Below are 22,901 nucleotides of genomic sequence, written 5' to 3' on the forward strand. Positions count from 1 at the left end.
CTATCTCCGTTGCGTTTTTTAAAGGTGTCTCGCTATGTTAAATGGGTTTAACATAGCGAGACAGCTTTAAAAAAAGCAACGGAGATGCTCCGTTGCTTTTTTTAAAGCTGTCTCGCTATGTTAAACTCCTTTAACATAGCGAGACACTTTAAAAAGCACCAGAGATCTTGCTTTCTCCGTTGCTTTTTTCAAAACTGTCTCGCTATGTTAAATGGGTTTAACATAGCGAGACAGTTTGTAAAAAGCAATGGAGATCTTGCTTTCTCCATTGATTTTGCCCACAGCTCTGATGTACTGCGTAAGCATACACATGCGCAGTACATCAGAACTGCCACAGAATACCAGACAGCTGTGGAAGGGCAGCAAGGAGGCATTTTACAATGCCATTATTTAAGAAAAGTAATTATTTTTTTCTTAAATAATGTAATTTTGTAATAGCAATAACCCACTTCTGGGTGTGGGTAATGCTGAATTTACCCACGGTTGTCTTTGTTTGGCCACTTGGGCTTCGCCCTCGTGACCAAACCACACCAACCGTGGGTAAATCCAGCATTACCCACACCCAGGCATGGGTTATTGCTATAATTTTTCATGTGGCAAGCCTACCACACTCCCATATTACCTTACACTAAATACACAAAAAATACTCTAGCATGAATTGATGAATTGTAAGTCATGCAGCTCTACTCAGTGAGGGGCAACTTCCCCCACTTTATACTCGAGCAAGATTAAGAAAACCATACATAGGCTTGTTTTCTGGAGTTATGCAGGTTTCATATTTACATAATCAGTTTTAGTATAAAAGCTATTCCAAGGACTTTGACCAAAGTCTAAACCAATTTTACTAGAAGTAGTGAATATAGTAACAGACATAAAACAACTGGAATTGGGGTCTTTAGAAAATGTAAGGAGCAAACTACATAGGAAAAAAATGGAAATTGTGGGAACAAGATATGCAGAGGAGGAAAGAGGTTTAAAAGAAGGCAGGATTTGAATGAGCTATTGTAATGCTTAACTGACAATGACTGGATAGATTATAAGTGATATATAATGTTTGCAACCACAGTTGTCTTAACGGGGTCTGTGATGCATAATGTTTACAACTAATTGTGTCAATATGGTTAGCTCTTCATTTATGCAAATGCAAGATTACCTATGTTATAATTGATATGTGATAATTTAATAAAGATTTTTTTTGTTGTTAAAGCTGCTCCACGGACAACAATCAGGATGCAAACCTAGATCCTTAAGAGCCTTTATATGATGACAGCCCAAGACTCCGCAGTTTACAGTACTATATATTGTATTTCTAGTTCATATTTTCTCCAGAATACACCTACAGATGGTGGGACTTGCTTAAAGATTCTTATAAGAAACATGCTTTTCAAGGAGAAATGTAACAAATATGTTTGTTAAAAATCTATACTAGTTAGCTTCTTATTCTTGAAAAATGTCATAATCTATGTATCCTGATTGTGATGCTTGCGATGACCACTGACATTATTTAAAACATTATCATTATTTGTCTGGGAATATTCCTAACTGTGCTGGGAAAGAGGGTCAAAGCATGGCTGTACAATTATCTGCTACAACTGGAATCAAGAATAAGATTTTTTATCAGCTCTTAGTATCCTTATACAACAAGTACTGAGTGACACTTGCAATCAGAAAAGCAAGTTACGAATAAGAAGCCATATGTTCTACTCACTGGCTGGATACCAATAATAGGTTCTAAGGGATCAGGAAAAAGCAATGTATACAAACTTCCAAAAGATTTGTCACCTTCAACAAGCTGCTCAGAGAATTACTTTGATAAATTTCAATATTGGAGAGCAGAACTAGGTGTAATTGGTGCTGGATTATGGTTTGTATGCACTAGAAACTGGAAGTTATACGAAACCTATTTATTTAACATGATAGCATGAGGGTCATTGGGTCTTAAAAAGTTCATGTTTCTCAAAGTTCCATATTGAAAGGGTCTGCCACAAATTCAATATTATGTATTTTTAACTGATACACATAACAAATATTTCTGAATCATATGAATTCATCAAAATGATAACCATCCTGTGAGCTTCCTAGTTGAAGTTGTGAATAGCTGTCAGTACGTGTTCCACATTTTGTCTGTTTGTTCCAGGTTATGACAGACAGTATTCCTCATTCTGTTGATGAAAGTTGGAGAACTATGTAACCTTCCTGTGATCTTCTTGGCTGTTGGTAAGCTGCTAGTATGTGCTCAACATTTTTACCATTCCATATTATGAAAGGTAGTGCAGAAGATTGATCAACCTGCCAATACAATATAGTGAGCGCACATAATTTATATATTTTTAAAATAGTTCAACTTTCCCTCTAATACTGTGTAAAGACAGAGAGTAGTATTGCTGCAGATATACTCCATCAATGTACTTAATAGTAGGTTATACATATTTATCAATGATACTATAACATGGTATTTTAAGGGAATAACACCAGTGTTTTCAGTTTGTGTGCCAAATTAGCAAATCTTCATTTGATGTTATGGACACTAAAGGGATTACCGTATACATTGTAATAACCTCAGATCCCTTTAATAATAAAAAAATGTATGTTGAACAATAGTATGGTTCGCAATGTTTAAAAAATGTCTCTGAAAGAGGGTTTTTCACTAATCATGATGGCTCTTTCCAAACTAGCATTTCACTTAGAATACAAAACTGCAGGAGTACAGAAACATGAGGGTGTCACCCGGGGGTTGACGTTAAAAAAAATGTGAATTAACATGCAGGTTTTAAGTAAAATAAATATATAACTCAAATTATTGTCATGAAGTGTAATCCACTACCTCTTCTTCCTAAATCACCGTTTAGACTGGAATTTCATACCCATGCTTTTGACCAAAATTTTAGCTTTGTCCTTTCTAATCACTCCTAAACCTGGTGACGTCTGCAGAAAATTATATTTAATAACTAATAATTACAGTTGTGGATTTCTTTTAATTCAGAAAACGTACAAATTCACATCCGTAACTCTCAACTTTATATTTCCAAATTAGGAACACTTAGCTTTCATAATGTGGAACAAATAGACACGTGGAACACATACTAATGGCTTACCAACAGCTTCAACTAGGAAAGTTATGCAATGGTTAATATATGCTGATTTTCCTTATAAATAGATCCTTTAAAGAATACGATTCATATTTATTTACCATGGATATCAGTTAAAAAAACTCCATCCATGTCTCACCTTAATAGTACTAATAGTTTAAAAGGGTGCCCGATACTTTTGTATTTGCTCCTGATTTTGATTAGATTTATTCCTGATTCGTCGAGAGCTATGGGCTGCACTAGAACGGATTTTTTTTTTCTTTAATATTGAGCCAAAACCAATCGTTAGGGTCAGTTGACAGGTATGGCGGACCATGAGAGCATCGAAAGTTAATTACATCATGTTCACTAGCTCATCAACAGTCATGAAGCCCAAACCCAACGCGGGGACTACCCAGACCAAACCTTAGTTATAGAGTTCCACCTAGCAACTTGTGACGTAACTATTACAGTCCGACGGGATTGGCGAAAATTGTGTCAACAGGCAGTTTTGAGTGAGGATGGAGTGACACTTAAAGCAGAAAACGAAAGTGAATGTTTATTTATAACCTGAGTAGTTAGAGACAGACGGACGTTTGTATTCTAAAGGTTTAAGTTATTAGCGAACAATGGCTCGCAAAGATTTTCTTGTAGCCGTCATTGGATTGGCCATCATATGTTTATCTGACGCAGGTAAGGGTCTGCTTTAAGGGCTTCATAAAGCTTTAATATAACGTTTCAGATGTAGTCTATCATCTGTTGGACGTAACATACTGAGGGCGATTTCAAGGGCTGCGGCTTGTTTTAATATAAAAGCAATCTAATAAAATGTGCTACTAAATTTGTTTCAAGTTTGGTTATGTTTCTGATTAAACTCTTGTTTTTGTCATCAGTACTGCGTTACAAGATTTCTGACGCTAGCCAAACACTCCTGTTTTGTAGTCAGGCCTCGCATTGGTGTAACTTATCCCCATCACCCATTTGTCATTTAAAAAGTCTACTTCTGTATCATAACAATGTCAACCCCCTTTGGCTTTAGAATTTTACGCGTCACTTTCAAATGTTATTCTTTAGAATTACAAAAAGTTAGTTTTTTAGGGAGTATTTCTGTCTCCATGTATGTAGACTACACATCGCTCTCAACCTTCCATGTCCAAAAACAAATGGGCAAAATGTGGAGCACATACTAATGGCTTACTAACAGCTTCAGCTAGGAAGGTCATAGGATGGTTAAATATGCTGGTTTAATTATAAAGATCTTTTATAGGGTTGCCACCATTTCAAATGGCCAAAGTGGGACATTTTTGGTACAAATATCAGATTTTACAGGCCGACACATACCCACAGTCAGTAAAAAGGTTTTTGCCTAAATAAAAGCTTATTCTTGTAGCATTTTAGTTGCTTATTCTGTTTCTTATAACATTTAGGTATTTTAGATACAGAATAACTGTTTTATGCAACTATTACATAAAATATAGGAAATAATTTTGTCCTAAAATCTTAGGACATTTGCCATTTTTACAATTTTTTGTCAGGACACAACTGCCCAAAGAGGGACTGTCCCTCGCAAAGTGGGACAGGTGGTAACCCTAATCTTTTAATGAATGTGATCCATTTCTATTTACAATGGATTTCACTTAAACAAATTCCTAACCCTGAATGTGTGACTGTCTTTCAGTGTGGAACTTCGAGGAACATGAACTTTTTAAGACCCCAAATGAGGTACGTTCCTCGTAATGGGGTACACTTGGGCATGTGTCTATAGATCAGTGTTGAAGGCATTCGTTTGCAGTGTGTTGGGAATGCAAGATGGTTGCTCAGAAAAAATAAACTAAGTCGCGTACAGTGAGTTTACCTATACCGCTCTTCACTCGTTTTCCGGGTAGAGCACTGATCTTCATGAACAATTTTCACAGTGGAAACCAAGATTAATAGGCAGGAACATATTGTTTATAAACTTAGAAAGGTACAAATAATAGCAAGGTTTGCATTGGTGTTGTGAAAGATGTGATCCTGAAGCTCATATGTCTGTCATTGTCCTTGATCACCAGTGGTTGGGCAGAAAAAAAGCATTGTATGAGGAGCAGGTAAAAAAAAAGTAAGAGAAATCGGGCTGTTTTAAGAAAGTCTGGGTGGTTGAGAGGAATTGGTATGCCTGACTTAAGTGCTTGCTTTGTTGTCTGTGCTACTTTTGCTCTTATCGTTTTAGTGATACTGCAGTTTTGGGGGCCCCCAGCAAATGTCAAATTCGGGGACCCCAGGAACTAAGTATCATGTCACTGCCACTCCTCCAAAGCAACCTTTTAGTTCATACTGCAAACTGTTTGTTTGGTGTAGTGTATACAGACTGACCTGTAGCTACAATGCTCTCACAGTACAGCAGGCCTACACAATGTTAGCCTTTTGGGTGAAATGCTGTCTGTATGCTGAAAGAAATTGTGTTGCTGTTCATCTTAGGTTTTCCTTGCATTCTTTCAGCCCATCTTTCCTGACCAAGACAGCACAGTAATAACCATTTAGGAAATAACCCAGATAAGCCGGGCCCGAGAAGCCATAGGTGTATATATGCTCTAGGATGCATTTTAGAATATTTCCCAATCTTTTAATCCAGTGGTGTCCTAAACAAAAGCCATGAGTAAGAAAAGAATTTCAGTCCTTTTGTTTTCGTTCAAGGAAAACGTAAGTTGTGCCCAAGGCTTAATATTCAAAGATGATAAAACAGTAGCTACAATCTGGAAATATGGCCTGCCTCCTAACCCCCCCCCCCCCAAAAAAAAAAAGTCACTGCCTATGCATCCCTCAGGTGTTGGACTGGGGTGAAAGCAGAGGTTCAAATTGCCCCAGGCATGTTTTTCAAGTGAGTGCTGATATACATATACATAACCTGCCTCCTCACTCCCCAACTTTAACCATCAAAGGCAGCTACCTGAAAATGTGCCTGATGTGAAACTGAAAAAAATAAAGATTACAGTAATACGTCTTACTTTGTTGCACCTAGACAGTACACTGCTCCTACACAAGCTGTAGCAACCTTCTTTCTACATCTCTGAGGTCTGAGAAAAGTAAAAAAAAACATGACTACGCTGTCCTCTGTTCAAACAAAAGCTGTAATGACCATGTGCACACCTCTATGGTTTGACTGTAATGAAAGTTAAAATTAGTCCCCACAACCCCCACATAACTTATATCGGCTTTCTGTACACACATCTGAGCAGGGCTGATTTTAGAATGGGTACATTTGAGAGCAGAGGGCATTATCAGCTTTATTCTAACAAGGTCAGCCATGTTGAGGTTAAAGAGCATAATCCAGAAAATTAATACATTTTTCTTCAACCAGCAACAGCTTTTGTGGGGTCCTCACACAGTCGAGGGAGCCCCCTGTATCAATTTATACAGACTTGGTAGTGGGGGGCCACCAGATTCCTTTAAGAGTGAAGTGTCTGAATGTTCTGTTGACATATTTTATGCATTATTTTTGAAATAACTTGTTGGCTACATTTTTCATTGATACCCAGAAGAATAACGTATGTGTCCTGGCATTACTGGGTATATGCAGAGATAAAAAAAAAAAGTGATATTTTTTTACAAGCACACACACAGCAATACCAGTTTTTTGTACTTATTTCAGCAAATTGTAATACACTGTGCAACATTGGTACTGCCACACCAGATCAGTGACTGCTGTGTAACAGTCGTCAAACTGCAGCAGGGGTAAATCACTTTCATTTACCTCTGTGAGGAGTAATGCATACCTGCAACTTTCATCAACCTCTGATTTTGCTCCTAATTTTGCCCTGTCCTTCATAAAAAGTTTGATTTGCTAATAAATCATTCAGGAATACAGACCGCCAATAATTCCAGGCATCAGAGGTTTACAAACTTCTTATTGTCCAAATAATGCATGTTGATGCTAAGAGTGAACTATTTTATTAACTTTTTTAAGTGACTTTGGTTAATATTTAAAACATGTTCCTAATTTTGAGCCTTTATTCTGCTGTTATTTTTGGTATTGTGTTGAATTCTTCTGCAAAGAAGTTGAGGGTTATAGAATCTGGTGTTCTTTCAGTATTTGTAAAACTCCCTGAAAAAAAACATCCCTGAAGAGAAGAATCAGCTGTTCCTAAAATACAAGGTTTGCACTAAAATCATTCATTCCAACCTGTTTATCTTTCTACTGCTTACCTTGCTTATGTTAATTATCAGTTATAGCCTAATGGGGTCATGCCACAGCTCTGTTCAGGTTAAAGAGCATAATCAGGAAATTGGTACATTTTCCTAACCATAAGCTGCCGTTGTGGGGCCCCACACAGTCAAGGATGATTACGGGGCCTGCTTGCATTCACAGGTATTGCTGGTACCTAAAGCTGGCTATGTTGGTTTTAGTGGAGAGAATGTCCACCAAGCAGGGCTTTAAGTAAGCCAGAGGCAGTATGCCAGTGGTAAAATATATTTAATGGAATTGTGAAGCCTGTTCCTTGATAAAAGACCGTTACTATAACCAGAGATATCTTTTGAATTTTAAAGTAGATCTAAACAAGAGTTACTACCCACCTGGTTTTAAAGTATATAAGATTGTTGTACTACCCTTTGTTAGCTTGATAAACATGCTATCAAGATAAGGTAACTTGCTGTGGTTGGGGAGTTCCCCCAGGACAGGGGCCCCCAGCGACTACAGGGTTCACTGGTGCCTAAAGCCGGCTATGGATACCTGTCTGTTATGTATCTGTCGGTTAATATCTAGTAGTGTCAAACCTCTAAAATATTTCCATTGTTTAGATTTTAACCACAGGGTTTGGTGTTTTTATTCACAAGAGCTGGGTTTGGCATTACCAGCTGCTGTGTGAAATTTGACGTAGTCCAGCTGACAAGTCCTTCAGCCTGTTACCCGTGGTGATGATTGATAAGTAATGTGTATCTGTTTTTTTTCGCCAACTCATTCTTGTAAACTTGTTTACAGGATTGTTGTCCTGAAAGTTATTGGTAGATGGTGAAGCCCATGTTAGTAAGTAAACTGACTGTAAGGATGGAATAGACCAGCTGTAACAGATGAATGTCAGTGGACATGACTGGGTGAAACCAGTAATTTGCATTTTGACCTCCTAATACACTCTCCATCTCACTTCACATTCAGAAACTGTGTTTTTTAAATGCTGGTCCAAACCGCCAACTGTGCTTTATACATGTTGCCTTCAATAAAACTGAGGAGAGGGTTTTCTTCAGATAACTTCACCATTGTCTTACAACCAGTGTACCAGTCAGAGATCTAGTCATTAGTTTGGGATGTTCTGCTTTTCATCTGTGTAAGCCTTGTTTTGAGACCACCTCAGAAAAATATACTCTGAAACTGACTGTGCATGGCTTATACCCTTGACATTAAGGTGAATAATTTTAAAATGAACAGTAATATGTATAAGAGTATTTTTTCTGACCACAAAGGTCAATAACCTCCTATTTTAGATAGGCTGCACTGATCGATTCTGAAATGTTTCCTTAGTATAACGCATGTAACACTTAATTGCTGTGCGCCTTCTTACGAGGGTGTGTGTGTGTAGGGGGGGCAGTTCTAATTTTAAACAGTGTACCTGTAACTGTAGCATATGTTCAGTTAACGTGATTTCTTTTTAAAATCATTTGATGTTTTGGTAGTAAAAACAGTGCAAATCTACTAATATGTATAGTAAAATGAAATTGTGTTTGTGGTCTTTTACCCTGCTAAAACTGTTTGTTTTTCCAAGTTACTCTTACACAGATCGTTTTTGCTTTGATAAGGTTTCCATGGGTAATTGGTAAAATTCTTACACATTAAGTAAACTTCTTGCACATTAAGTAAACCTATGTGAAAAATAGAACTTGGTTCCTTAAATATAAAAATAAAAGAAGGCTATGAGTTTACAGCTCATTCTGGGATGCGGCACTGTACACAGAGGTTCAAAACAAAAATTTATGACTGGATCATCAGACGACAGACCGCTCCGGGAAGTCTGTCAGTCGCATTCCCATTTATTTCTTGTTCTTATTTAAAAAGCTAGCTGTTTTCTAAGTTCCACAGTTGGTAACAACTTATTTTTCTTTCCACTTTTTTGTAAAACTGTACTTTATCGTATCGATTCATAGTTCCATGTGTGCTACTATGAATTTTATTTTGTTTACATTAATTTAGAAACCTAGCTGTTCTCCAAAGTTCCACAGTGTCTTCTCGTAACCTGCTTATTCTTGCCACTTTCCCTGTAAAACAGTACTTTCTTACATCATTCTAAATGTAGCTCTTGTTTGTCTGACACTTGTGCACTGAATTTTTTCTTTTAAATTCTACCCCACTTTGTCACTGTTTTAGGTACCCTAATGGTAATTTAGGTATTTCTAGAAGTCTTGATTCACTTTCAGCAAAACATTATTTAAGAAGCAACCGGTTCTTGATTCACTTTCAGTAAAACATGGTGTCCTGAAAAAAAAAAAAACAGTATTTACATATGTTCTTCAGAGTCTATCCTGTGGAAAAACTATAATGTGATAGTTTGTGTAGTGTTTGATGTTGTATAGTTGATTATTTTTTAAGCTGTCTGTCGTTCTGTAAAAGACAAATATGCTTGATGTAAATACTTTTTGCATGATTTTTTATGTGATTTCTCTAAAATCTTGGTTGGACATTTCTCAAGGGCATAGGTATTGATATAGGTCTGTAAATATTTAAATTTTATTATTTTGTTGACCAGGTTAGTCCTGCCCAATAGTGCCCGTTTTTCACAAGGGTCCTGGGTTAAAACATAAATTGTACTATTTATGGAAAAATGTAAAATGAAACAATCCCTAGTGTAGATTTACAATGAAAAATAACTGATGATATTGAAAAAAATAAATTGATATAAAAAAGTGCATGAATTTAAAAAAATAAATTGATATAAAAAAATGCATGAATTTAAACTGAACAAGAATTCATAAGAAAAAAAAGCTTGAAGGAGCTGTACATGCAAATAAATATAAAATTTTGCAGAGCACTGTCTAGCTAGCCCAGTTTTCCTAACACAAATCCTGACCAGTAAATATTAGAATATTTTTGTATGGCAATAGGTATCCACTTCCAAACTAAAACTGCACTACCCCAGAATTAGTAACACCAGAAATAACTTCTGCTAGTTTAGTTCCCCCTTGAACTGTACTGCCATTTACTTAACTGCAGTTCATCTATTCTCTTGGTACTCTCTCCATATCACTTACCTACAGTTTGAGTCAATTGATTGTTTTGTTTTTGTTTGAATTGCCCATCTTCCAGAATCTCGTTGAGACCTGTCAATCACTCCCACAGGACTCCTCCTGCAATTAATCCCTACCCTCCTCCCCCACTAGGAATGCATAAGACAGAAGTTATATAAAGGCCTGTATTCTCTGTTATCTGTGTTTTCCAGCCCACAACCCCTCCTAAGAACAGCTAACAGGTCTCTGCCCGCTTCGCTCCCCACCCCCATTGGTCCTACCTTTATTAGAACAAAACCCTCCCATCATTTTTACCCCCAACCACAACACTACTCCCAACTCTAAATTCACCATCTTCCCACTACTACCCCTCCTCTTCTGCTAACATGAATAAGCATACCATACTTATACTCTTTGCATACCCTCTCCTTGCATATCTTACATCTTACCAAAACTCCATTATACCCCCACTCAACCACTTCCACTGTACAACTATTCACTCCATCACTCATGACTCACCCTCACTCTGCTCCTCTCCCACCAACTCAAGATCCATCCCTATGCATCCCCCTCATATTCTATCAACTAAAATTAACTAAATGCATCCCTACAAGTTAACAAAATAACCCTCCCACCACGTCTGTTATTGACTGCGCCCAATCATAAAGTTTCCCTAAAATGCAAACTCTTTCACAAACTGATAAAACTAATAACCTCATGCATATCAAAGCTTGCCCTCAGTGGAGACATCCACCCCATCCCTGGCCCCTCCATCTCCAACCCCACTTCTAACAATCAGACTAACAACCACATCTCCCAAATCCCAGACAGTAGAAAACCAAATGACCTCCTCCTGCTAAGCCTAAATATCAACAGTATAGCCAACAAAGTCCGTGAACTCCATGCCACCGTAGACTTATGCTCCCCAGATATAATCATCCTGACAGAAACCTGGCTAAAATCTCACATTACCAGTGAGCAAATCGTGCCTAATGTTTACAACATACTAAGACTAGACCGACTAAACAAAAAAGGAGGTGGTGTAGCTATAATATTTAAACAGCATCTAAACATCCAGATTCTGAACTCATCAGCTCCCCAAATTGCCAAGGAAGAAATCGTATATACCAACCTGAAAATAAACCATAATAAAACCATCAACATAATAGGATGCTGCTTCCCACTTGGCCAAAATATCCCTCCACTTGAAAACCTCCTCAGCTGGACTACCCACCATCTCCCTCGAGACCATAATTTTAAGTGACTTCAATATTGATTGGCAATCCTGTTGCGGGAACCATCCAACCCAGCATCTAAACCTTCATGGCTTCACCCAACTAGCCCAGTCACCAACCAGAATAAATAAAAACTCCCCAAGTACACTACCCTGGATTGAATACTAGTCAGCAAGATTCCCCAGTCCTATATAGCAGGCTGCCTATCAGATCAGTGATCATTTCTACTCAAAAAACACTTATACCAAGTTAAACCTGTCGTCTACCATCAAATACATTAAAAAAAAAAAACTACACTTTAACCCAATCAAATTCATCTCATCCGTCAAAGAATGTAACTGGCACCCTCTAAATTACCTCAGCCTAGATGATGCAGTCCAATTTTTCAATACTACCTTCCTAAGCATCCTAAATAACCATGCCCCCATAAGACTTACCTGAACCAAAGCCCAACCCTCCCCATGGCTGCAGAAAACCACTAGATCAGAAATGGGAAACCAAGAGAAAGCCTGGGAACACTGGCGCAAAACCCAAACCTGCTCAGCTAGACAGAAATTCCTAGAACTACGCAATAGTCAAAAAGCTAATAAAGGAGGACAAAATCCAATACTACCAGTCTGCCCTTAACTCCTCCCAACACAACCCCAAACAATTCTGGACCTCCATAAACTCCACCTTCCACCCAGGTAAAATCAATACCCCTACACCTAACATTCCTCACTCCTCAGAAAATATTGCTACCTCATTCAACACACACTTCAGACAAACTGTACTATCACTAGCTAGACAACACCCCCCCTCCCCTACACCCCACACCTTCACCCAGTAATCTCCCCACACTGTCCTCATTTTCTCCCATTCCTACCTCCAACATAAGAAAAGTCTTAACTAAACTTAAACCCACAAAATTAGCAGTAGACAACCTCCCAAGTGAATTCCTACAAATTGCAGCTGACGCCCTAGCCTACCCAGTATCCATCTTGATTAACCGATCTCGGTCAGAATGTTACGTCCCTACACTATGGAAAATATCACACATCATTCCCCTTCACAAAGGTGGCCCCTCCACAGAACTAACCAACTACCGCATCTCCACTCTCCAAAATACTAGAGAGATGCATTCACACTCAAATCTCAGACTACCGCCTTACTAACAACCTTTCTAATTCTCAACATGGTTTCCAACCAAACCATAGCACCACCATTGCCTTACTCTTACACTATCCTTCACCATAAAAACAATGGCCAACTCTCCTCTGCTACTTTCCTAGAGACCTATCTAAAGCATTGACATGGTCCCACACAAACAACTCCTCTGTACTCCGTAACCTATCCTTTTCTCAATCGGTCACCAACTGGTTTCAAAGTTACCTGTCTGACCGCCATCAATCTGTTGTATGGCAAAATGACATATCTCCCCAACTACCCGTCTCTATTGGTGTTCTCCAAGGATCCATCCTTGGACCCCTACTCCTCTTTGTTTTCACCAATAATCTAGCCTCTGCCACCAAACATGGCGCACACCTACAGTATTTAGATGACTCAATCATCATCTGCTCAGCCCAGTCCCTACCCGAACTGCAAAAGGTCACACAGGATGCCTTTTCCTCTGAAACATGGCTGTCCGATGCCCAGTTAATATTCAACCCAAACAAAACTAAACTCCTAATCTTCAAACCAACAAAACCTACTCAAAACCACTCTCACTTTAACATCACAGCAAAAGACAACACCACTATCCACCCAACAGATCACACCAAATTGCTAGGAGTTGAAATAGACAATCTCAAATTTGACATTCACATATCCATGACCATAAACAAAGTCCACCAAACACTAGGAGCCTTATACAGAAATAAGCAACTCTTCACCAAAGCAGCTAGGATTTCAGTTGCAAATTCGCACCTTATCTCCACCCTACTTTATATACCAACCTAAGGCAATGCAATCTAAATAAACTCGAGACCTACTACAACAAAATCGCCAAATTCGCCACTGGGGCATCCTGCCACTGTCTGTCACTTACCGAACTAGGCTGGCTAGAATTCCCTCACCTCCTTCAATGGTATCAACTCGCACTCGCCCACAAACTGGTTAACCATCCTCTAAAGGTCCCATCCCTAAAGTATCTACTCCAACCGTATCTCACCACCAGACCACTACGATTCAGCAACAAAAATCAACTAGAGTCAATAACACTGCTGGAGAAGCACTATTCTCCAGCGCTATAGCCAAATTATGACCCCCCCACAATAACCTGTCTACCATCATGCACCCACATCAAAGCTTTACTTAAAGTGCACCTAAAAACATGCTGGCTATGCCCTTGTAACTCTCCCTGTAACTTCTCCCACTCCATCTACTCTCTACTTCTCTTCCACCCCACAAACTGCCTTTTGATTTACGGCAAGCTGTGATACTTCCATGCTTATTTACAATAAGAAGTTACTGCCATAATATCTGCTATGACTTCGTGGATAGAACAGATGCTAGTTATCTACTGAATGTACTATGTTCATCTGTAACTAAGTTTGTAATATTTTAATTGCTAGGCTTCTTCATCTGTAACTATGTTTATAATATTTTAATTTGTGGAGCATTTCTCCCTGGGCCTCTGCTGAAAATGGACCTGTGTCCAGTCGGACATTCCCGGTCAGCAAATGTAAGTAAATTAAAATGTATTGATATTTGTTAGAGATTATTTTATTTTTATTTTTCTTTGAGAGAAATTAATTGAGGTGTATCATGGCTGGGGTATTAAGTGATCATAAGACGAGGTTGAAAAATAATGTAATTAGCTTGTACGAACCAGTTGTTAGAAGGTGGCATTGTTTTGGTTATTTTAAAGGTAGACTGTCCAGTATTCTTGGTTCAAAGGTGGGTGGGTTCCAGTCCCCAGATAGGGCACCTCCGTCCTTCATATTCTTATAAGCTGGTGTTATTTTTGTGACTGAAGGCAATCTTTTTGTCAGATCTGAGAGCTCTAACTGAGGAATGTCACTTAAGTAATGGGATTATGATGTTGCATTGACTGAGTAGTAGCTTGCGTACAGAAAGCCCATAACTACATTTAGGCACTGTATTTATTTTGTTTAGTATGGTAAAGGCAAGAGTGCTGGGCAGTGGTTGGGCCGCAAATGTAGCTGTTTTCTAGTATGTGGATTTTAGCTTTTTCTTTCTTTCTTTCTTTCTTTCTTTCTTTCTTTTTAGCATAGCCGATGGAATTTTTTTTTCTTTTCTTTAGCATTGCTTGGTTTAGTGATTGTGTGGGCATCAGGATAATCTTGGATGTTATGTAGTCAAATCTTGCCTTCATTCTTACCCGTGGATTCGGAGCCAAACCTCAGCTCTGACTCAGCCATACTCTAGCTCGAAGTCTTCAATTGGCTCATGGCTAAGAGGTATCCCATCATGCAACAGGTCTGTTCTCCAGATCTCGTTTGCCACTCTTTACGCTCGGACATGGTCTTGCTTTTGGCCGTGGCCAAGTATGCTTTTGACTTTTGTTGCTCAAAAAAAGCTATTTTCATAGCTTGTGTGTGTGTGTATGGTAGTAGTGTTTTACTGCCTTTGTTTTGTTTCTCTTGCTGTTTGTGGCCCTTTCGTTGGCTGTTTTTGGTATCCCGTCCGTTTCTTTTCTTCCTACGGGCTAGGCCCGTTTGTTAGAGGACCTAGTCCTCCCCAGTGTTTTCGTGTGGTCTTTGGTTTGGTCCTCCATCCTGTTAGATTTAGTGTTCTGTCTGGCTAGTGGTGTTATCCTGACTTTCTTTCCCCGGGCTAGGCCCGTTTAAGTTAGAGGACCTAGTTCTCCCTGTAGTCTTCTTCCCGCCGGTTGCTAGGCCGTTTTTAGTTAGAGGCTCTAGTTTCCCGCTCTGGGTTTAGTTTGGTCTAGTGTGTGTACAAGTTTTGTACCTGTGTCTGTACTCCTTATTTAGCATGTCCAAGGATTCTAAGGAGCACAGGCCTTCGGGCTTTAAAAAGTGTGAATGCAGCAATAAGATGTCGTTAACTGATGGGCACTTCGTGTGCGTGTACTGCTTGGGGGCTATTCACCTCCAAGAGTCCTGCTTGTTTTGTCATTCCTTCAGTCCCAAGAGTCCTGCTTGTTTTGTCATTCCTTCAGTCCCCGTATGTTACAAGAGAGGAAGAACAAGCTCATTTTGAAAGGACTGCTTAAACACTCCTTCGAGGAAGACTTGGCTAAGCCTTCCAGTGCCTTATCCTCTCCAGCTAAAAAGGACAAAAAGATTTCCAAGAAGCACTCTCCGGCTCCGTCTGTTTCTTCGGAGCCAACAGAGAAAGTGGCTAGAGCAGCTTCTCCTTCAGTGCCGACAGAAGGTAGTGTATTGCCTTTCGGAGCCAGTCTCCAGTTATTTGACCGGTTTCTCCTTCACGCAAGTCTTCTCTATAGGGAGATCCAGATCTCCAACTATATCTTCCAGGTCCTTGAGGACGTTGATAGTGGTGAAGAAACTGCTTCAGTCATCGGTGCTGGCCAAATTGATTTCGGCTCTGACCTAGTCGGTTCCAGAGCCCATGGCCGCTTCATTGCTTATTGTTCCTCTTCGGAGCCAGAGTTGTCTGTTCCGTCAGGTGCCGTTAGGTTGGTTCCAGTAGCCTTGCCTGGCCTCTCTGTTCAGATTTCCACTCTCCACCCATCCACGGGGTGGAGGTTTCACAGTTCTCCGGTCGGACCCGAGGGAGAGGGCTTGGATCGAGCTTCATCGGTTCTGAGCCTTCCCCTCGGTGCTTTGGCTCAAGTGAGCTTGAACCTGACACGTGCTTCGCACCTCAGCGCCGAGGGCTACTACTGTATCCTCTACAGTTAGTTGGCCTTCGGAGCCGGGAAGATTGGCCTTCGAGGTTATGAGGAGCGTACTGGCCAGGTCATCGCCTGCATCCTACGGCACTGATACTCTGCCCCCTTCAGCACTGGTGTCAGTTTCGGATCACCCTCTATCCTTGGACAGCAGAGACCCAAAGCCTCAGGATATCTCCAGAAGGGGTCCCCAACTTTCTGAAGGCCCCCCCCCCAACGTTTTTGCCTGAGGAGCCAGCCAGAAAGAGTTTGTGTAAGAGGAAACGCATAGACTCCCTGGATGAGTCTTGTCACGTCGGATACCGACCTCAAGGAGTCATAGGGGTCCCAAAGTCATCTTCTGAAGATCTCTTTTTCAGATATCCTTTATCTTGAAGCAGAGAGGCGGCTGGCCTCCAAATCCCCTTCTGATAAGGAGTCTGTGTTCCTGAAGGCTTTCGGGTCTCAACCTTCCACCTCTTGGATTTCCCCCCCTTTCGATGAGCTACTAGATCTTGTCTGTAGAAAGGTGTGGGGAACTCCTGACACTGTGGAACTGGTCCCTAGGAGACCCAATATTGTCCACCAAGGATTATCTAACAAAAGGCGTTCCAGTAGATGCCATGGTGTTGGCAGCAGCCACCAAGAAGGAACTTGCTGAAACCTCATGTACCATCCATCCGCTTAACAAGGAGTCCCGGGCCATGGACAGGTATGGGAAGCATGTGTTTACCTCAGTGGCCTTTACACTGCGGTCACTGAACTACTTTACTCATTTTACAATGCTCCAGAGAGATCTCCTGAAAGAACTAGGCAATTCTCTACAGGGTAACATTTCTGATGCTGTGGCACAGAAGTTCAATGAACAGATGTCTACTCTACTCTAAATTCCCTTACCAACTCCTCCATGAGGCTGATCTCGTACGCAGCTGACGGAGCGAGTAGGGCAGCGGGTTCCGGAGTCCGTCTTGGGAGACGCTCCTGGATGCGCTTGTGCAATTTCTCTGAGGCCTTCCAAGTCTACGTTCACAAATGCCCCTTGACGGTTCATCATTCCTTTGGAACCAAGGTGAAGGACGCACTCACTAGGTGTGAGCAGGAAGGAAAAACCCTGTCTGCTGTGGAAGTCCGTTTTTTTCCATGCCTTCTAGACCTTGCCCCAAGGACCAGAGGGGTGGGAAAATGTGGTTCAGGAAGTCGCAGACTTTTTTACAGGACTTTCAAAGTGATTCTCCTTCCAGATGTGGGGAGGGGGTGGAAATTCAGGTAGATGCTGCCCTAGAGGCAGAGGAGGCCCGTGTAATCAGGGGGGCCGTGATTCCTTTTGTGGTTCTCCCCATTAGCGCTCCTGAAGGGAGGCCCGACTGTGCGTCTCTGGAGCCGGTCGGGGGTCGCATTTCTTTATTCCCAGAAGCCTGGCAAGATGTCACCCAAGTCGAGTGGGTATTAAAGATGATTTCCAGAGGTTATCATATTCCCTTCTTTTCTCCTCCCCCGCCAACCAAGAGGGTCACAGGGATTCCGCAACTTTTAGAAATAAAAAAGTTGCTTTCAAAGAGAGCCATCCAGCCTGTCCCTGCAGACCAAGTAGGATTAGGGACTTGCTCCAGTTTCTTTTTGGTGCCGAAAAGAACAGGGGACCTGAGACCCATCTTGGATCTCAGCCGATTGAACCTTCATAAAGTCCAACTTCCGCATGGTCACCTTGCAGTCAATGCTCCCTCTGTTAGGGAAAGATGTGTGGATGTGCTCCATCGACCTCTAAGATGCTTACTAACATATCAAGATGGACAGGGCATCGAGAAGTCCTCTACGCTTCCGGCTGGGAGCCAGTCATTTTCATTTTCGCGCTCTGCCCTTTGGTCTCACCACAGCCCCCTAGGGTGTTCACCAAATGCATGGCAGTAGTAACGGCTCACTTGAGACGTCAGGGATTCAAAGTGTTTCTGTACCTGAATGACTGGCTCCTTTCTGCCACCACCAGGCATCTACTGTTACAGACCAGGGGCGGGCGCCACCATTACACTGTGCCAAAGGTTAGGAATTACTCTAAATTGGAAAAAATCGACTTTGTTGCCCTCGCAGCGTGTCATTTTTATCGGCGCTGAACTTGATACGGAACTCATGAGGGCCTTTTTACCATGGCTGCCACGATCATGCTAGTTCCCCTTGCCAGACATGGGGGTTCTTCAGTGGCTGCTTTTCGCCCAGTGGTCACTACAGTATCTTCCACTCTTCCATCCTATTCTGATTATGGACATGTGCAATCAGGATTTACGATGGTGGCTTCGGACCAGCAATCTCAATGTGGGCAAGCCTTTTGTCCCATCTTGTCCAGTTGCCACGGTGACCACGGATGCCTCCCAGATTGGGGGGGGGGCATTATCTTGGCAGGACTGTCCAAGGCACGTGGCAGGATCATGAGACCCATTTGCATATCAATGTGTTGGAGATGAGAGCAGTGCTATTAGCGTTGCAAGCACTTCAGAGCTTTCTCCCTCTAGGGACAATTGCAGTCCACTCAGACAACATGTCAGTGGTATGGTATCTTAACAAACAGGGAGGAACCAAATCATACCCCCTTTGCAGAGAAGCTCTTAGAGTTTGGCAGTGGGCGGTGTCTTCCCTGGTATATGCGTTGCAACTAGAAAGCATTGGGAAGTCCAACGTGATTGCCGACTGGTTGAGCAGAGCTATCCTAATGCATCACGTGTGGTCCCTGAAAAGATTATGTTGCGGAGAAGATCTTCTGCAGATGGGGTCAGCCTTGCTGCGATCTATTTGCCAGCCCCCTGAAAAGATTATGTTGCGGAGAAGATCTTCTGCAGATGGGGTCAGCCTTGCTGCGATCTATTTGCCAGCCCCCTGAAAAGATTATGTTGCGGAGAAGATCTTCTGCAGATGGTCAGCCTTGCTGCGATCTATTTGCCAGCCCCCTCAATGCCAAATGCAGCAGCTACTTCACCCTTATTCCCCAGAGGGGGAGACCCCCAGGGATGCTCTGGTTCACAATTGGCCCTCCGGTCTTCTCTATGCCTTTCCACCGTTGCCTCTGATATCAAAAGGCCATTCGGAAATTACAGTCTTTGGGAAGCAAAATGATCCTCATTGCTCCACACTGGCCTCGTCAGATGGTTTCCTTTCCTTCAACCCTATCAGCCCTGGATTCTGGATCCAGATCTGTTGACTCCATATGTCAGGACAGTTCCATCCCTCCATCCAGACCCTTGAGTTGACGGCTTGGCTGCTCCAGTTCCGTCCTTAGGCTTCATGATTTTTCCCCGGAAGTGGTCCACATTCTTTCTTCCCACATGCCTTCTACCAGGAAGATTTACTCCAGTAAGTGGAAGAGATTTTCCATTTGGGCCCGTGAGAGGCATATTGATCCTTGTACAGCAACTGTTTCGGCAATATTAGAATTTCTTTCTCAACTGTTCAGTCAGGGGTCAGCTGCAGCAACCATTAAAGTGCAACTGGCAGCGATTTCTACCTTTCATGTTGCTAATGAGCCCAACCTTATGGCTCATAGGCTTTGTAGGACCTTTCTGAAAGTGGCATTGTTACTCTGTTCTCCAGTCTTTGATCCAGTGGAGGTGAGCTTCTGTAATACAAAATTGAGGTCCCATGGCATTACTGGAACTGTTGCTTTTTCAGAGTGGTTAATAGAGCTGTACAAAGCATAATAATGTAGCTAGGTCTCATTTTTATAAATGAGAGAAATTGCCATGTTTTCCAATGTGTTTGACTCTTGTCTGTGTATTTGACTCTCTGTCTGGGTTGTCTGGGTGTAAGTGCTCAAAAACTCTTGAACACATGGATGTACTTGTAACCTGCACTGCTTAGGTTCCTGCTGTTTATAAAGATTAAATTAGGTTTTTTAAATATTTCTTATCATTTTAATGGTCTTTTAGGCAGTGTGACAAACAGAAAATAGGAATTTTGTGACGGGGCTAAAAAGATATGCGAGGAATTTTCAGTTGTCCTACTGGATGGGAGCATGTGTGGACATGTTCTCCCTAGGTCTGTCTTGGCTCACCCTTCTGTAGTTCAGAAGCTACTTGCCCGGTGGATATCGGTAAAATGGCACTCCACATTCCCTCCATACCTTGTCACCACTGTGTACTGCAAGGGTCTATCCTTAGTCCCCTCCTTAACATTCTCACTAATACTCTCCACACAGCAGGACTCCCTAGAACAGTATGCATATGATGCCACACTCTGATGCACATCAGAAACATGGCTTTAACTTAAAAATCTTGCTCAACCGCTTCTCTTGTGGAAAAAAAAAAATTGTCTCTGTTAATAATACAACCACTGAAGTTAATTTTCATAGCAAATTGTTAGGGATGATAGTGGATGATAATGTTTAACTGGACTTCCATATGTATACAAAATTGCATAAAAAAAATCACCAAAAACTATGAATGCTTTTATAGAACCAAAACCTCTCACCAGTGCAACTAAAACTACTGTTGCCACTACTTAACTCCTCTCGTCACTACTTTATAGTGTTCCCATCCAGAGATGAAAAAAAAGCAAAACTTGAGCAATGCTGTAATAATAAAGTAGATACATTTACAGAAAATATCCCTTTCAGAACCCACCACTGTATAGCACTAAAATACCAAATTGGTTAGAACTTCCCCATCAGCAAACATATACACAGTTTCTTATTACTATAAAATTGTCCAGCATCCATCTGCTTGTCCAGCCCTAAATACCATTCTACACAACTGTGTTCCCACTCCGCCATTATGATTCAGTGGCTAAAATCTACTCAAATCTATCAGATCTGCTGGGCATGGTCTATTTGAACCATGTTGCTAAGGTCTGGATTCCTTACCTAAATCCATCGGATCAGTACCCTCCCTTGGGCCCTTTTAAAGCTGTTCTGAAAGACTTCCTAGCCAAAGTCTGGTACAGTTCTTGCTCAACCCCAGGGTAAACTATATCCTTAAATGTCAACAAATACTTATTCATTCATAACTTGCATCTTCATACTCCACCTTCTTTATTGAACCCCCCCCCCGACTACTTATTCATTCATAACTTGCATCTTCATACTCCACCTTCTTTATTGAACCCCCCCCCCCCGACTCCTGTATCTAAATGTCATAACCCTGTTTTTCTCTCACTTCATATTGGAATGTTTGTATTATACTAAAATATCTTTAATTTCTCTGTAAACTGGCTAAAATTTCTTTCAATGTGAAATTGTTGCCATACAGGTGGTTGTATCTATTTTTAACTATTTATTTCACATTTTAATTAACTTGCAGAAATTTTTTTTTTTTTTTTTTTTTTTTTTTTTTTTTTTTTTTTGAGTAAAATTATTGCTGTTAAAATTTTTTTTTGTAATTTGGAGCTTTTCTCCTCTGCTGAGTGGGTACTGACCACTTCCAACTTTCCTGGTAATTAATGGTCAGTAAAGGAAAAACTTTTAAAAAATATTTATTTAATTAAGCGTTTTCTCTCTGTCTCTCTCGGTCTCAGATTTCATCAAATCAATCTAGCATGAGTTAAGTAAGTTTTGAAATATTAAATACTTTTGATTTGAAAATGGCATAATTGATGCCAGGTGATAAACGCTCCTAACAAAAGCTGCCAACGCAATTCCTGTTTTAAGAGTTTAACTAATTCTCCCCACTATGTCAAAGTAAAAAATTGTAAATTAAAATTTTGACCATTCAGTATGCTTGGCTAAAGCATTGGTGTAATTCTTTTCTTAATGCACAAAGTATGTTGGTAAAGTGTTTTTTTTTTTTTTTTTTTTTTTTTTTTGTCTTGCTCACATAAAAAGCTGGGCAAGATATGCACATGGCGTTACACATCAATCCTCTGTGGAGTTGAACCTCCCTTTGCTGTTATGATATTCTTCAACCATAATGAACTTCCAGTGTGATGCTTGCAAATAATGCAGATTTATTAACGTTGGAACATTCCAGTCTCTTTAAAATGTGCTGCAAGACATTGACATTTGTCACCCTCTAAACTTTGTTTTTGATATTTCCACCATTCTTATAAGTAATTTTTGGCGTCAAACATATTTTATCCACAATTCCATCCCCATATTGAAATATGTTCCAGTGTGTTCATATAATATGCTGTGGATCTGTGCTGTTAGTAATAAATGGTAAAAGCATAGCATGCTGATAACCGTTGTCCTCCGAATTGATTGATATAAAGGACACTTTTTTCAAAATAATTGTAAAATAATTATTTTTCCTGTATTTTTCTGCAGTAATATTCTTAATGAACTTACTAGGATAACTTCTTTCTAAAAATTTCTTTAAAATTTCATTTTTTAAAACAATAGCTGTAGGACTGGCTTGCCTGGTATCTAATGACAAACTGAACTTTACAAAATGACTTTTTATCCTCTGGGGATCATTATTAGTGTAAAATAAATTAATTGCCAAAAGTCAGTTTGTGGATTAGATTGAAACAATAATCCAAGAAGTAAGAGTCTGCACAAACAAAACCAATAAACTTGACCAAAGTGCAAGAAAACGGAGCTTCAAGCAAACCACAAAAAAGTTTTATTTTGGATCCAGGTGAACACAAAAACGGACCAAATAATTTGCAATACACAGGGAAACACACATGAAC

At 40.5% G+C, this 22,901-nt stretch overlaps 1 protein-coding gene across 1 annotated transcript in view; it reads left to right on the top strand.

The window, feature by feature from the left end:
• Positions 1-3,608: 3,608 nt before the first annotated feature.
• LOC122813822 (beta-2-microglobulin-like) overlaps positions 3,609-22,901 on the top strand; it is a 229,721-nt gene continuing 210,428 nt past the window's right edge. Inside the window, exon 1 of the mRNA XM_044086349.1 lies at positions 3,609-3,761. Coding sequence (XP_043942284.1) covers positions 3,698-3,761 — 64 coding nt within the window. The 5' untranslated portion in view covers positions 3,609-3,697. The remainder of the gene's footprint in view (positions 3,762-22,901) is intronic.

This window comes from Protopterus annectens, chromosome 10.part0 (assembly GCF_019279795.1).
Source record: "Protopterus annectens isolate FY-2018-M chromosome 10.part0, PAN1.0, whole genome shotgun sequence".
In the NCBI taxonomy this organism is placed as follows: domain Eukaryota; kingdom Metazoa; phylum Chordata; order Ceratodontiformes; family Protopteridae; genus Protopterus; species Protopterus annectens.